General features: G+C 33.8%; 1 protein-coding gene across 15 annotated transcripts in view; it reads left to right on the top strand.

Moving 5' to 3' along the window:
- Nucleotides 1–15,747, top strand: part of SLMAP (sarcolemma associated protein) — a 127,985-nt gene that overhangs the window by 84,792 nt on the left and 27,446 nt on the right. For 8 of the 15 annotated variants that reach the window (XM_012720323.1, XM_012720314.1, XM_012720312.1 and 5 more), the window contains 3 exons: nucleotides 11–73; nucleotides 10,441–10,500; nucleotides 15,589–15,669. In XM_012720323.1, the coding sequence (XP_012575777.1) occupies nucleotides 11–73; nucleotides 10,441–10,500; nucleotides 15,589–15,669 (204 nt within the window). The remainder of the gene's footprint in view (nucleotides 1–10; nucleotides 74–10,440; nucleotides 10,501–15,588; nucleotides 15,670–15,747) is intronic. The other 7 variants (XM_012720316.1, XM_004676036.2, XM_012720319.1 and 4 more) reach the window with 2 other exon arrangements.

Below are 15,747 nucleotides of genomic sequence, written 5' to 3'. Positions count from 1 at the left end.
TCTTTATTAGAGCACTTGCTTTCAAAGAGTGGCGGGGACTGCACTTTTATTCATCAATTCATAGAATGCCAAAGTGAGTACAGAGTATTTTTCACATTGATTTTAATGCAGTCAGGAGTTAAAATTGAAAAATTACAGGAAAAATTAAAGTTTCAATGTGTGTGTTATAACAAAGCACAGAAGGGTCATCTTAAGACAGCAGAGATCCATTTCATATTGTTTCTGTTTCTCTCTTTTGAGAAAAACAGCATTACTGTTGCATTTGGCTTCATAAATGAAAATGAACATTTTGTATTGCCCACAAAAAAAGAGGAAGTTTCAGGCTTGTTAATTAAAAAGTATTACTGAGAAGAGAATAAAATAGTTTTTCAAGCACCTAAAAATTCCTTTGTTGATACTTAAAAGATAATAATTACAGTTTTACTTAAGCTCTAGTTCTGTCACCGATTTGCATTTTACGGTTCCTTTTATGTTTCTTAAAGGGTTAAATGAAGACACAAAAACAATTGTTTAGTTTGGACATTCAGATATGAAGATGGTCCTTGAGTAGCAAGCACTTTCTAGGGAAAGAGTAGTAATAGATTATTCTACAGTAAGATATAAAATTCTTACCTGTGGGAAGTTGTACAAGGCTATCTCTAACAGTATTTTTTTCTTTTTTTTATTTATTTATAATAGTTTATTTTTACATACCTTTGTGCATTTTTCCATCTCAGTTGCAGTCCCCTTGGGTTTCCCATCACCAAATAATAGTTGTTTTTTTTTTTAATTTTAAATATATTTATTATATCATCCTTCATTTTTGTACAATGTATGATTTCCCTGGGAAATTCCCACCAGCAATTCAGCTGTGCACCATCACCATAGTTCCTTGTATTCTTCCCACTTGTGGTCTGATCCTGTTCTCTCCTTCTCCCCTACAAAATGTCTCTGGTCTATATAGGTGCCTGATGATTTGATTTTTAACTATCATAGTTACTTTTTTCTCCCTGATTTCTTATTTAGTTCTTCTACATTCCTCCTATAAGTGAGACCATTCAATATTTTTCTTTTTCTTTCTAGCTTATTTCACTGAGCATAATCCCTTCCAGCTCCATTCATGTTGCTGCAAAGGGCAGAAATTTATCCTTTTGGTTGCTGAGTAATATTCCATTGTGTAAATATACTACATCTTCTTTTTTCCAGTCATCTATTTTTGGGCACTTGGGTTTCTTCCATAGCTTTCCTATTGTAAATTTTGCTACAGTAAACATAAAGGTGCAGGTGTCCTTACGAAATAATGTTTTTATGTCCTTTGGGTAGATTCCTAGTAGTAGAATTGATGGATCATATGGGGAACTGCATTTTTAGTAGTTTGAGGAATCTCCATACAGCTTTCCATAGTGGTTGAACCAGTTCGCATTCCCATTTAATAGTATTTAAGATATACAGATAGGTTAGCTTTTGAGGTGATTTAGATCTCTGCTGAATACTGAATAAAAACAGCATAAATTCTGGCCCTCCCTGGTGGCGCAGCGGGTTAAAGCACAGCACAAAGAATCTTAAACCACTTCCGCATGAGTTCGATCCCTGCCTGCCCTGGAGGTGACCACATGGCATGGCAGACCTCTCCTGACCCGCCCGCTGCTCCCCTCAGCAGTGTACTTCATCAATCTGCCTGTTCTGCACCCCACTCTGTCTCTGGTGAATCCTCTCACCCTCCGCATCTCTGGCCTGTACCCCAGTTCTGTATGAATAAATAAATAAATCTTTAAAAATAAAACAAACAAAAAAACAAAAAAAAAACCAGCATAAATTCTTACTTGACCCTTAGCAATCAAGTTTGTGACATTCTCTTAGTCTTGTTAGTGACAATAAATGGTCATTGTGTTAAAAGTTTATTTGTGATAATGTGTACTTTTTCATAGCGGACAACTACTTTGTCTAGCATTTTTTCCTGCCTTTTCACTCTCATTTTGAATGGGTGATTTCCAAGTTTTCATGTTCATGAATTTATTTTGTGGATGTGCACACATATGTGGCTCCTCCTCCCCAATCCCTCCACAGCCTCAGGAGCACTTGGGGGCTATAAGGGTTACACTTGGTAGTTAGAGCAAAGACAAACTCAACAGATCAAATGTACTCCTTAGAATTGCTTTAAGAACTTCTGTTTCTATTTTAGAGACTATTATGTTCAATATAAACTGAATGTTATTTTGAGGCAAATTATTTTAAAAACATGACTTATTTCTTTGTACTTTAAAAAGTTTCCAAAAAGTAGACCCCCTGGTGGCACAGGAGTTAAAGTCTCAGCTCTCAAGCTATCACCAGCCACTGCAGCATGAGTTTGATCCCTGCCCACATGGCCCTGAAGATCTTTCCTGTCTTGCCTGGTGCTCCTCTCAGCAGTGTATTTCAGACAGTCTGCCTGTTCTGCTCCCCACTCTGTCTCTGGTGAATACTTTCATCCCCCGCACCTCTGGCTTATACCTCAACTCTTATATGAATAAATATATAAAAATAAATAAAAACAAAGCTTAAAAAAGTTTTCAAAAAGCAAAGATCATTCATCTTTTCATTGTCTTGTATTCTAAATCTTACCTTCACAGGAAATTGGCACAGAGACTTAGGGCAAAATGGTTGATACTAACTGAAACCAACTAAAAGCAGAATGTGTAATCTAAATACAAATCTCTAGACAGAGTTTATCGTTTTATTAAAATGATCATATTTTTAATGTTACCTTTATTTTGAGTTTTGACATTTACATATTGAGACAGAGAAATAAGTACAAAACTATTAGAATGTTTCACCAAATTACTTAACAATTTGCAAAAAGTCATTTAAAATATTATTATAAAATGTATAAAATATTAGCTGTAGTCTTTACCTAACACAATGTTTGTTTTAAATATAGAAAAGGATGGGTTGTAGACATATATTGTGTCAGATTTTGGAGGAGGGATGGACCAGATGAATGTTCAGAAATAGAAGAGAAATTATGTTAATTACAGTAAGACTTCTCAAAGGGTTATTAGTCAATAAAATGGTGTTTACAAAGACTATGCAATGCATGGGGAAAATGCTATTGTGCCACATAGAAGGATAAAAAGAATATAAAATTCTGTTCTGTGGGCAAGTGGTAAACCAAGGAAAAGAAACAGTAAAATTACAAGTGTTCCTAGATATCTGTATCCATTGAATCTCTAAGTGCAAATAGTTAGAATTTACATTGTCAATCAGGTAGCTAAGGATATAAACTATTTTCTGAACCTGTTTGGTTCCTGAGTTTTGGCAGTAATTAGCAAGTTTGGTTAATGAGGACACCAAAGGTACCCCAAAAATTTCCCAAGCTGTTTGATTCCTTAAATTTGGATAGCCAGAGTTGGCATAATAAGGATTTTTCTAGTTTTATTTGTTGTCAGAAATGATATTTCATTATTTTATGACATGCGGCAATATAGAAGTTGTTGTGTTTGATAAATATTGTGGCAAGCAAGGCAAATAGAGCAAAAATCTTATTCAGGTGAACTTTTGAAATACCTTTTGGTTATTTTTTTATGAGAACACAAAGACTTTTTTTGTACTCATTTCCACTGGTAGACATCTTGAACTGATTTGTAATCTTGAATGTGGAATATCTATTCTATGAGCAGTGATACTTCAAAATCTTGTTTCAAGGTGGTCTTTTAAAAAGCAAATGTAAAATACCAAGCTTTCATTATTTTTTATTTACATAATATAAATTCAACTTGTATTTTAAAAATTATAAAGTGGATAACTCATATCCATAGGATTCTTCATGTCGATCTTTAATATATTGACAGATTCTTTTCAGTTTATATTTATAAATTATAAGAGCAATTTGATTTTTGGTTCTCTACACTTATAAGGTAACTGTGAGGAAGTTAAATTAGTTGGAACACTTTTCAATTTGTTTTCCTTTTATGGTAAAGCCAGTGGTGTTACTTTTAATTCTCTTTTAGGAGAAAGTATTTAATAGCAAGCAAAGAGATTGGATTTTGAACAGATTTCAATTTAACCTTTTATATACCTCCAGAAATGTGAAATCAAATTCCTGTATAAAAATATGCCATGTAAAATCTAGAATTAACGATACTTGCTGAAATCTCTAGCAGTATTTTCCTTTTCAGAATTTGAGCATGAAGTTTGGTTTAAGACAAATTCTTTGCCCTAAATGTTACTCAAGGTTAATTGAGTAACATTGAGTAGTTGAGTAACCTTTAGTTACCCGAGGTTTACCATACAACTTAATGAATGCATTGAGACTTTTGTTTTGTGCTACAGATGGTTTCTGGGTTAACAAATCATGAATTTTTAAATTTGTTTCATAGCAATTTTGTAAACACTTTTAATTTGTTAACACTTTTTTAATTCTTCACTAGCTGAGTAAAAAGATAAAGGGTAAAAGATAGAGAATACAAGGACTAGAGCCCTGCCATCATGTGAAAAGATAAAGGGTAAAAGATAGAGAATACAAGAACTAGAGGCCTGCCATCATATTGGGGGCATAGAGTGAAACAGCCTTCTATGGACTGCTGTCTGCCTACTTTGATATCATTCTGTTGTCCAGCTGAGAATAGAAGCATCACTGCTTGGTGCCAGATAACTTTCCTATAAAGTCTGCGTTGTTCAGACAAAATGTCTCTGTTCCTCAAGGACATTTCCTTTTGATGATAATTAGTGCTCTGAGTTAAACCTGAAGTCTTTGTATTCTTTATCCATGTGAAACTAAATAGTTTTTATTATCTTTAGGCATTGAATTATCTTAATATTTCATACTGATTTTTTACTGCCTTAAAAGAAAATCCCTCCCTGCCCCTCACCCCCATTTTGAAATCACAGTCACTGTCTGTGTGTGCTTCTCATGCCCTCCTCCTTTCTCTTAGGGCTTTGCTCTCACATAGAAATTGCCTTATTTGGAGTAATGCTTTGAATCAGATTGTTGATCCTGTAACTATTTTTCCTCATTCTATGAGATCCGCCCCTCTGAACAATCTCCAGATTACTTTCATTACATTTCTGCTTGGAACAGATTTTTTTAATTTCATTTTTTAAAACTAGTTTCTCTAAGCCAAAGTCATTTTTCATTGACAAAGAAATCCTAATAGTTTATATCCTCATTATAGGACAACTCTTGAGTTTAAACTACATGTTGCCAGTGTCTCATTTTTTTATTCCTAAAATAGCTCTCCAGAGTAGGATATATTGGCATGTTTTTATTCTCTTGTACAACCCATGTCCCCAGTCAGCTTTCTGTAAAGGAGTTAGTTTTAAATTCATACAAATAGTATTTGGTATGTAGACTTAGTTTGCAATCTATTCTTGAACAACTTTTTTCAATTTTATTCTTTATTTTGCAGTTTTAAGACAAATAGCTTCTGGAACATTTTTATGAAGAGAAAAGCTAATTTCATAGCAAGAATTGCTTTAAATTTTTTTCCCTTCAGAAAGGAATAATCTTGTGAAAGTTTTTATTAAAATAAGCAACCTCACATCTCCCTTGTGAATTTCTAACGCTCTGTTTTTACTTCTTGAATGCTTACTTTCTAAAGGGAAATAAATTGTATGCTGCTTGTTCATTTTTACTTTGTATCTTGACATTGATTCTAGTCTTGGTTTCTTTGACCTTCTGGGTAACTTTAAGCTCATTTTCATTTATGATGGTTAGAATTGAATTGGAAGAAACTTGATAAATTCTAACTCAGTCCCTCACTGAGAGTTTGAGTCTGGGCAATATAACCTTGCTAAACCTCAGTTTTCTCAACTTGTAAAATGGAATGATAGTATCTACTTCAGAAGATTGTTATGAAAAGTTATATTTACTAAGCTTTGCTGTACACAAAGAATACATGCTAACTAGTAGATAGAAAATTACCGGGGGCAGTAGAGAGGAGTAGCTGGAGAAAATGTTTGTGGGACCTTTCTTACTGAAATAACTTTTTTCCCTTTTTATTCAGTCACAAGACAGTGAAAGCTGTTTCTTTCAGCTTTATTACTTCTTTAAAAGTAATATTTTTGGCAAGTCTAGAGATTGTTTAAATTTTTAATTATCAGAAGGCATGTTATTTTAAAAAATGATATTTTAATGCTCTACTCTTGATTTTTTGTTGTTGTTGTTGTTTTTGAGTGATACCTAACTTGGAGACTTAGAAATAATGTCCAGGTGTTGTTCTTTTACATTCATCCACTCTTCTGTCAGTTTAAGACTCCTAGGCAGCAGTTGACATCTGTATCTGATAGTCATTGAGGCTTATTTATTATTGCTTTCAATTAGTTGTAGCTGTCATGTGAGGAAAAAAAAATTGTTCTAGTGTAGGCACACCTGTGTTCTCTTTGAGCTTCTCATGAGTGCATTGTTTCTCATTTTTTGTTTTGTGCCTGTATTTTTTGTTTTATCAACCAAGAAACAAGTTTGGTTCTGTTCTGTTAAGTGTTTGACAAAATTTTACAGCTTTACAGTTCCCTCATGTTTTCTGACCAAACTAAATACTTAGGTGATGGTTCTCAAATTTATTATACCCATCAGTTCTCTTCCTGGTAAGTTCTCTCTACGAATGTCTAGGCGTATACATCAGGTACAGTGTCAAAAATGTTTGCAACTGCCTTATTCACCATAGTCCAAAACTAGTAACAACCCAAAAGCCCTTAGTAATCAAATGGATTAATACACCAGAGATTATTTGGATGAAAGAAGTCTGACACAAAAGAATATATACTGTAGTATCCCAAAGCCACTAAACTTATTTAGTCCTGTATATTGGATAGAATGACATAAAAAAATGCAAGAAGCCAAATACATACCATGAAAGCCATGGTATTTGTAGAGGAATGGGTTTTGATTGGCAAAGGGTAAAAGGCTTCAGGTGTTGGTGGTTAGGTTCTCAGTCTTTATTTGGGCTGTAATCATACAGACTTTTGCCTTAAAATTTTTTTATTGACCTGTACTTTTGTGTTTTATGCCCCCTTTATAGTGTTATTTTTCACAGCAAATACGTCTGTTTCTAAAAATAGGGGGAAATGAGCAGTTATTTTCTCTAAAATATTTTTCAAAAAGAGGGTTTTAAAAAAGAAAACCCTGTACTTTATCTTGCATTTGTGCCAAGTTAAGTAACTTTTTAAAGAGCTACAATTATCATTGCATGGAAGTTCTGTTTCAAGTCTTGGAGGGGTATCTAACTTCTAGAGCTCTAAATATTGAGGTGTTTACCTCAAATGTGAGAAGCAGTGGTTATTATAATTTCAAATTTTTATTGTTTTATATTGATGTAACATTGGTGTACCATACTCTATATAATTTAGAGGTATAACATCACCCCCTTCAGCACCAGACCACCAAAACATCTACAGTTCTCCAGCACAGTCCATTGTGTTCTCGCTCCACTTGGCTTCCCTCCTCCTCCCTAGTGATGACCTCAGTTCTACAGTCAGATTTCTAGGGTTTGTAATTGGTTTGGCTTTACCTGACTCTTTTTGTGTTTCTATATTTCACAGGAGTTACACCATCTGCTATTTGTCTTTCTCCTGACATTTCATTTACTATCATTAGCTCCTCCTGTTCATGTTGTAGCAGAGTTCATTTTTTTTTAATTAATAGCTGAGGAGTGTTTCCATTTAGTATATATGCCATGTCTTCTTAGTCTCCTCATCTGTTTGTATGCACTTATGTTGTTTCCATAGCTTGGCTATTGGAAATAGTGCTGCAGTGAACATAGTAGAACATATATCCCTCCAAATTACTGTTTTTGCATTCTTTGGGTAGATACCTAGGAATGGAATTGCTAGATCATGTGGCAGATCCATTTTTAATATTTTGAGAAACAGTTGGCCATTTTTTCATAGGTGCTAAACCAGCTTACATTCTCACAAGCAGTATACAAGGCTTCCTTTTTCTCCACATTCTTACCAACACTTGTTCTTTCTAATCGTTTCAATTGGGCCATTCTCACAGGTGTACGGTAGTATTTCATTGTGGTTTGAATTTGTGTTTCTTGATGATGAGCATTTTTTCATACACCTTTTGGCTATCTGTATGTCTTTGTAGAAGCACCTATTTTGCTGTTCCAGGAGTGAAAACAGCAGATAGTACAAATGTTACAAATGTCGGAAAATGTAAATAGATAATTGAGTGGTAAAATATTTGAGTTTCCATTCTTTCTTATGTAAGGATCTTTGTGTGTGTGTGTGTGTGTGTGAGTGTGAGTGAAACCTCAAGAAAAAAAAAAAAAGAACCTTAAAACTGGCTCAGGTATCAGAGGCACTTAGTACCTCTCAGTCAGGGCACCGCTGCAAGGTGGTGCTGAAAGCAGGATTAAAAGTTTATATATAATCCAATCCTCTTTTTTCTCCCCCCAGCCTTACAGACAGATAAATGTCTTTTTCTATACACACATACACACACATGCAGAGATTAGAGATTTGCTCTCTGGAGGTTGACACGGAGAAGGGGTCCTTTAGACATGTCTTGAGATTAGACTATGAACATCTTTTGGGGCTAAAAAAAAAAAAAAAAGGAGGGAGGATTCAGTAGAAGTCTGCATTTGATTTAGAGTGTTGTTTACATCCCTCAGAGGGGTTAAAAGATTTTACTTCAAGAAGCTGGTTGGACCAGAAGAAAAAAACTCCTATTGATACTGACATTTGAATGTCTCCCAACAAACCTCCACCATGATGGCAAGTAGGTGGCAAGCCCCATTAATGCACAGAACTCTGCCAGTTTTTTTATTGCCTCACCTTAAATATGAAGACAGTCAAGATCACCAGGCTTTTTGGGAAATGTGTGGGTACTATACTACTTTCCAGAGTAAAAAAAATTATAAGTCATTTGTTTACCTTTTCTTTAACCCTTTCAGGGAAATTATCAGAAGGCATGGTACACTAACACAAGGAGAATAAAGCATGAAGAGGAAGATCTAAAAATGGGGGATGATTTTGTATAAGCTAAAGCCCAGAGTATAACAGGATGATTCACGGGATGTGGAAGAGATAGGAATATATAATGTGATAGCCAACCAGTTTGACAATACTAAGAATTTTAGATTTTGTAAAAAGTTGACCTATTTGAGGTAGATGTATTAAAGACTAACAAAACAAAACAAGGCATTATAAGCTTCAAAAAAAGCTAAAGATAGTACAAGAAGGAAAATAACATCATAGCATATTTTATTTTATTTTTTCATAGCATCTTTTATGACTCAGGTCGGTGGTCATAATATAAATACTTATTATAGATGGATAAAATGCAACTCTTATAAAAATGAGAATAGGATATGCGGGCTTAATCATCTATTAGAAAGTATCAATAGGGACTCCCTGGTAGCACAGGGCCTAAGGTCTCATCACTACCAAGTTGTCGCCAGTCACTGCAGCACAAGTTTTATCCCCAGCCATGGAACTGACCTACATAGCGCAGACCTCTCTTGTCTCTTCCTGTCCCCCTCAGCAGTGTATTTCAGTAGATCCCCATGTCCTGCTCCCACTCTGTCTCTGGTGAATCCTCTCACCCCCACCTCTGGCCTACACCCCAGTTCTTGTATGTATAAATAAATAAAAATAAATCTTTTTTTAAAAAGGGAAAAAAGAAATTATCAATAAATAACGTCCAAAGTAGAATCAATGCCACATACTGCAAAGAACCTTTGTGAAATAAAAATTATGTAAAGGAGCCATGGACTTTGGCAGATAGGAGGTTATAGTTATCTCAGCATTTTTAGTGGTTAAGTGATGAATGTAAACCAAGTTCAGAGGGTTGAAGAGTGAAAGAATAGAAAAATTATTTTATATGCTGCAGAAGTATAAATTGAAAGAGATTAACTGGCATACAGGATTAAATAAGGCATATAAAATGGGTATATTTTTAGTGAACTATAGTATATGAAAATATGATTTTAAATAAATAATAAGGACACTACATTATACGTTTACAGAGAATTCCCCCACATAAAACAAAGTGAAACAAAATTTCACTTCTTTAAATAATTAGCTCTTCTAAGATGATTAATTTTACTGAAACATATAGACATCTCTACTGAATTATATGAAGAGAAAAGTAAACTATTGATATAACATAGTTTCTATATTTAAATAAAATACCTTCTTAGAGTTCTTTTATTTCAACTTAGTATCCTTAATTTAAAGAGGGGTGTTTTGTTCCAAGTCCCTTTAAAACCACCTAGGCTTTTAAAATAGGGTAAGAACTAATGAAAATAAAAGCAAAGGGAGCCCTAATCCCAGATTATTTTTATTAATCTGAATGCTCTATTATTGTTTAAGTTCTCTTAGTTCTCCCTCCAGATTCAAGTTTTTTTTTTTTTTTTCAAGCCTAGTCATGGGAGTAATGTTATCATCTTTAAATTTGGTCATGGAATGCGTTACACTGCCTGGCTCAGGGAAATGCTACTCGGTTTGGACTTGGATAGTAACGTTTATTTTCTTTGACAGAGAAGCTGATTGTCGAGGGGCATCTTACCAAAGTGGTAGAAGAAACAAAGCTTTCAAAAGGTTCGTTTTCTCTGGGGTTTCTGTGGGATATTTCTGTGGGTTTTGACAACTCTTTTGAATAATGAAGGTTAGTGTACCTTTTCAAGGTTATAATATTTTAGCCATTACTTTATAGTTTTTGTAGCCCACAAAATGGCATTTAATAACTTATCAGATAATATAAAACAGTTGGGAGTTCTAAGAGGGTATCTTAATTGGAAAGAATTTTTTTAAATAGCCATAAGTGAATTTTTTTTAAGCTAATGCTTACAGTAGTTTTCTTTAGGTATTAAAGATTTGCTAGGATCCCTCTGTCTCAGTTCCAGCATTATTTTTGACTTAGACCTCAAAACTTTAACCAAACAAAATGTAAATCTTTTATGAAACAACAGGTTAAAAAAAATAATGTTTCAATTTCAATTTGGGGGTTGTTGTACCTTTACCATTTCCAATATTTAATGTTTTCTTAGTTTTTGGCATCTCGTTTAATTTAAATAACAGTATGTAGAAACTTCTTGGGTTTTATATGAATAGTGCTGTAGTTGGCTGTATTAGTTTATTCTGTTAGTTTTTTGGTTAGAAAAGTGACTTTAAGGATATTCTCAAGTTACTTTATATATTGGGAAACTAGGCAAATACATTTAGTGGAATATACTCATAATCATTCTCAGAACATACCAATATAAACTTTAAAAATATATCATTTTGGTCAATTAAACAATGAATGGTAAAAGTTTGGAATACTCAATTTAAGTAAATTCTATTTTACTTTTCATAAAATGAACCTGAAATGAAATGAAAGCAATTGAGCATTGAACTTGTAAGAATGTTTAAAAGGATAGTGTGTTACTTCAACTACCTGGTGATCCTCTTTCTCAATTTTGTACATGGCAGATGCCATATTTGGAGAAAGAATGCATAGAATATGAATCACTGAATATTGTTCTGGCAAACAGGCATTGAGTTTCAGAATGGTGAACTATTTTTAGTACGTATGGCAATTTATTTCTTCTTAAAGTGAGACGAGAACAGGTTTTAAAATAGCATTTACTTCACCACCTAACTACCTATTCACATTAGTTGGTTTAATAGACACTTTGAAGTAGAATTTAAACTTTAGGGAAAAAATTAGTGCTTCCTTATTTAAAGTATCATGCTATCTTAGTGTTTCTATTTAATGCATTCTGTATTAGAATATATCTGCTTGAAATTATGTGATGTCATTACTGAAACAGATTTATGCAACTTTACTGATTTCCTTTCCAAACCTAGTATAATCTATATATAGAAAACTTTTAAAAGCATGCTTTTTAATCCAGCAATGTCACTTCTGGGTTTTTTTTTTTTTTTTTAAGATTTATTTATTCATACAGAACTGGGGTACAGGCCAGAGGCTCAGGGGCGGTGAGAGGCTTCACCAGAGACAGAGTGGGGAGCAGAACAGGCAGATCGACGAAGCACACTGCTGAGGGGAGCAGCGGGCGGGTCAGGAGAGGTCTGGCTCGCCATGTGGTCTCCTCCGGGGCAGGCGGCAGGCGGGAATCGAACTCATACGGAAGTGGCTTCAGATTCTCAGTGCTGTGCTTTAACCCGCTGCGCCACCAGGGAGGGCCCACTTCTGGGTTTTTATCTTAAGAAACAAATTGAACAAATCTGCAAGGGTGTTTGTTTTAGTTTTTTTTTTTTTTTTTTTTTTTTAAAGCAAAAAGAAGACAACCTAAGTGTCCGGCAATAAGGGCATTATTAAATAAATTATAGCCAGTAAGCCCATGCAAGTTGGTAGAATACATCCTTCAATATATGTACAAGTCTTATATTCCCAGAGATTTTTCTATCAGCGGTCAGTATTTTGTTAGCACTTCTTAAAATTAACAAGCAGGGGTACACTAATCCTTGTAACAAAACTGGATTGCTGAAATTAAGTTACATTTCTAAATGCTTTAAAATTAGCTACTAAGTATTTTCTTTTGGATTGGCTATATTGTCTTGTTTTTAAAATCCTTTCATTGGTAGTGGTTTTGGAGAAATCTTACTTTCTCCATTAAAAAATATTAATTGCTAGAAATGGTCAGTTACCAGCTACAAGTGTTAGATTTCCTCCAGATATTTCACCTAATGCACAGTGTAATCATGTTTGCATATGCTAATTGTTTAAGCATTGGCTCTTATCTTACAGTAGCTGTAGGGGTGAAGGCAGAAGGAATTTGAGTAGGTAAGACCACTGAATTCAGCTCCCTGTTGAATCCATTAAGTAGCTGTATGCTGCCAGGCAATTTACTTTAGCTCTTTAAACTTCAGTTTCCTTATTTGTAAAGTGGAATTGACAATATTTAATGTGTAGAGTTTTGTGGGAATTTAATGGAACATTGCTTATACAGCAGGAAGTACTGTTCTTGTGTCTGATAAATACACCTTCTCTTCCCCTTCTTGATCCTTGCTTTCTTTTCAAATAATGGTTCCAGTGGGATAGGGTGTGGTCTATAGCTAGCGTGTTTGTTTTACCCATCCATTGTTAGGCATACTCAAAGGCATAGTAAAAGTAGTCATCTTATTGTAGATGACTATATTTCCAACATGGAAACAGATTTGACACTGATAGCTGTTCTTCCATTTCCTTGCTATACTATTGATGTATGTCTATTTTTTTTTTAACTATTGATGTATATCTTAATGATTAAATGTTACAGAGAAGATCAAGCAGTAATGACAACACTAGAAAGTGTAGAGTGCTGCTTTATAGCTGAAAAATAGATGTTTGGGGGGATAGGAAATACTCTACTACCCTTTGTCATGTACTGTGTTTCATTTTTTAAATAGATTTAGTTTGCTTTCCTTTAATAATTATGGGGTCAGGACACTACAGTGATAGAACATGACTTGCTAAAAAATTGCCTTCTTATTCAAAATAGATTTGTACCTTAAACCACCCCATTTTTGGAGAACCTGTTATGTGTCCTGTGCACTGTTCTATGCAATTGGGAATGGCAGTTTACAAAACAGACAAAAATCCATACCCCATGGAGCTTGCATTCTAGTAAGATATTAATGGAAGGTTTGGTCTCACTTTTAAACTATTTTACTTCTCTGCTTTATACTTTAAATATAAAGTAAAAGTTCCTTCTAAGCCAGGAGAATAGTTTTGAAAAATATATTCCTCTCATTTTACTTCAATATCTTCATCATAAAATTGTTAGGAATGTTAAAATCAAAGAAGAATCATCTGTTTTCCTTTTTGTTTCTTTAGAGTGTTTTTTTTTCTCTCTATAGATAGGCCAAATGTATTAACTTCCCTTGAGACTATAACTTTGTGATCAAAACTAGAACATTCAGAAATGAATGTACCAGAAGTCACAGAATGGGTTCCCAAGGGTCTTCGTGGTCAGTGACTTCACTTCTAATCTAAGTTCCCTGTTTCTCAGCAGCTGACCCTTGACTAGAAATGGCAGTGAGGAAAAAAAAGCAAAACACTCTTTTAATTCATCATCCATTTCACAACTCAACCTGCAAATTCTAAGAATTTTCTTATATGGAATAGCCATAACAACTTATATTTTTACTATGTATTTTGACAACAATGGCTTTAGATATGTTTTTCATTACTTTTAGAATTGAAAATATTTTTTAATGATACTGACTTAAACTGTATATTCACTATACTTTTTTAAACAGTATATGACTTTGTGCATTAGAGAGTAAATATCTGCCATGTCCCTACCTCCCGGAATAGCTGCTAGTATCCTGGATTTGAGTAATGTGTATAGCAATGAATTAATAGTTCAATATATAGCTATTTTCAGTCTAAGTAGATTGTATTATACATAATATTCCCTTAGCAGATGTTATTTGTACTTAATGGTAATATATGTATCTTGAATATTTTTCCACTTCATTTGAAAAATACGGTGGTGAACATACTTATATGCCATATGAAATAAATAAGTACATTTAAAATTTTGATATCACTACAGACAGTACAATTAAGTGTATAACTTTACAAAAATAAACATGCTTAATATTGTATACTCTCATTAAAGGAATAAGATATATACAGAGAGGATATACAAAATAAAACATGATTAATTACAAAAACATGGCATAGAGAAGATGCAATAAAAAGGGAGAACATGCTAAAGAGACCAAAACTTCCTTAGAAGTGGTAGGGGATGGGAAGTTGTATCTTACATGATGAATAAACAAGGTGGAGAGAGTGATCATTAAGGATAGGGAAATATTAATTTGAGCTTGAACACCTCAACCCTATAATGAGACTAGCCTGACTGAAAATAATTCATTAGAGAACTAATGGAGGGATCAGATTATGGCTAACTGCTGGGATATAAAGCTTGGCAGGTGGGGAGATGCTATAGGACTTTGGTCAATGAAGTGAGTTTCTATAAATGTTATTTTAGTATATGTTAGCATACACACATCTACCATTACATGTGAGTCTCTGGGTCCTAATTAATTGCTAATCATCTTTAATAAATGATTGAGCCCAGAGTTAGGGTTTTTGAAAACAATTCATTGAAAACTAGGTCTAGTGCCTTCATTGGATTGGGTAGCATATCACTTGCAAATAATTTAAAAATGTTTTTATTTTAAGTCTTTTCTTAGTGTAGTTCAGGTACCATTGTACTTCTTTGTTTTAAATATTTTATAACAAGTGTGATTTTTTTTTTTAGTTTTGGCTGTAAATATTACTAAAGCAACCTAACTAGTGTTTTTATACAATAAGACCATTTCCTTCATCATCTTCATACAATGTCCACATTGTCCTGGGAATTTTGCTATATTTGTTGCAGTTCTCTGAATATTTTAGCAAAGCTTGCTTCATTTTTGTTTCTAGTTGGCAAGTGGACAGCCTTGAAAAACCCCAGCTCTCTGCACAGCAGACATGATCCACATTATAATTTAATATGAGCTACGTGTTATAACCAGCATTCCATTTTGGACTAGAGTGGTGAAGAAGTAAGAGATTCAGTGACCTCAGTTAATTGTAACTGAGTATTTTGCATACCAGTAGATTTAGAACACTCATAGCCTGAAGCAGTTTTTTAGAAAATATAAGCTATTTAATTGTAATGAGATTCTATTTCTTTTTCTTGGTAGAAAATCAGGCAAGAGCAAAGGAGTCTGATTTATCAGATACTCTGAGTCCAAGCAAAGAAAAAAGTAGTGACGACACTACAGGTAATTTTTAACCTTATGCTTATAAATCTGCAGATGTTAATGTTACCGATTGAACAATTTGGTTATAGGTTAAAGTGG

Source organism: Condylura cristata, unplaced genomic scaffold (genome assembly GCF_000260355.1).
Source record: "Condylura cristata isolate star-nosed mole 26May11 unplaced genomic scaffold, ConCri1.0 scaffold00004, whole genome shotgun sequence".
In the NCBI taxonomy this organism is placed as follows: domain Eukaryota; kingdom Metazoa; phylum Chordata; class Mammalia; order Eulipotyphla; family Talpidae; genus Condylura; species Condylura cristata.
The sequence above is the reverse complement of the archived record's forward strand: the minus strand, read 5'-3'. Positions and strand labels throughout refer to the sequence as shown.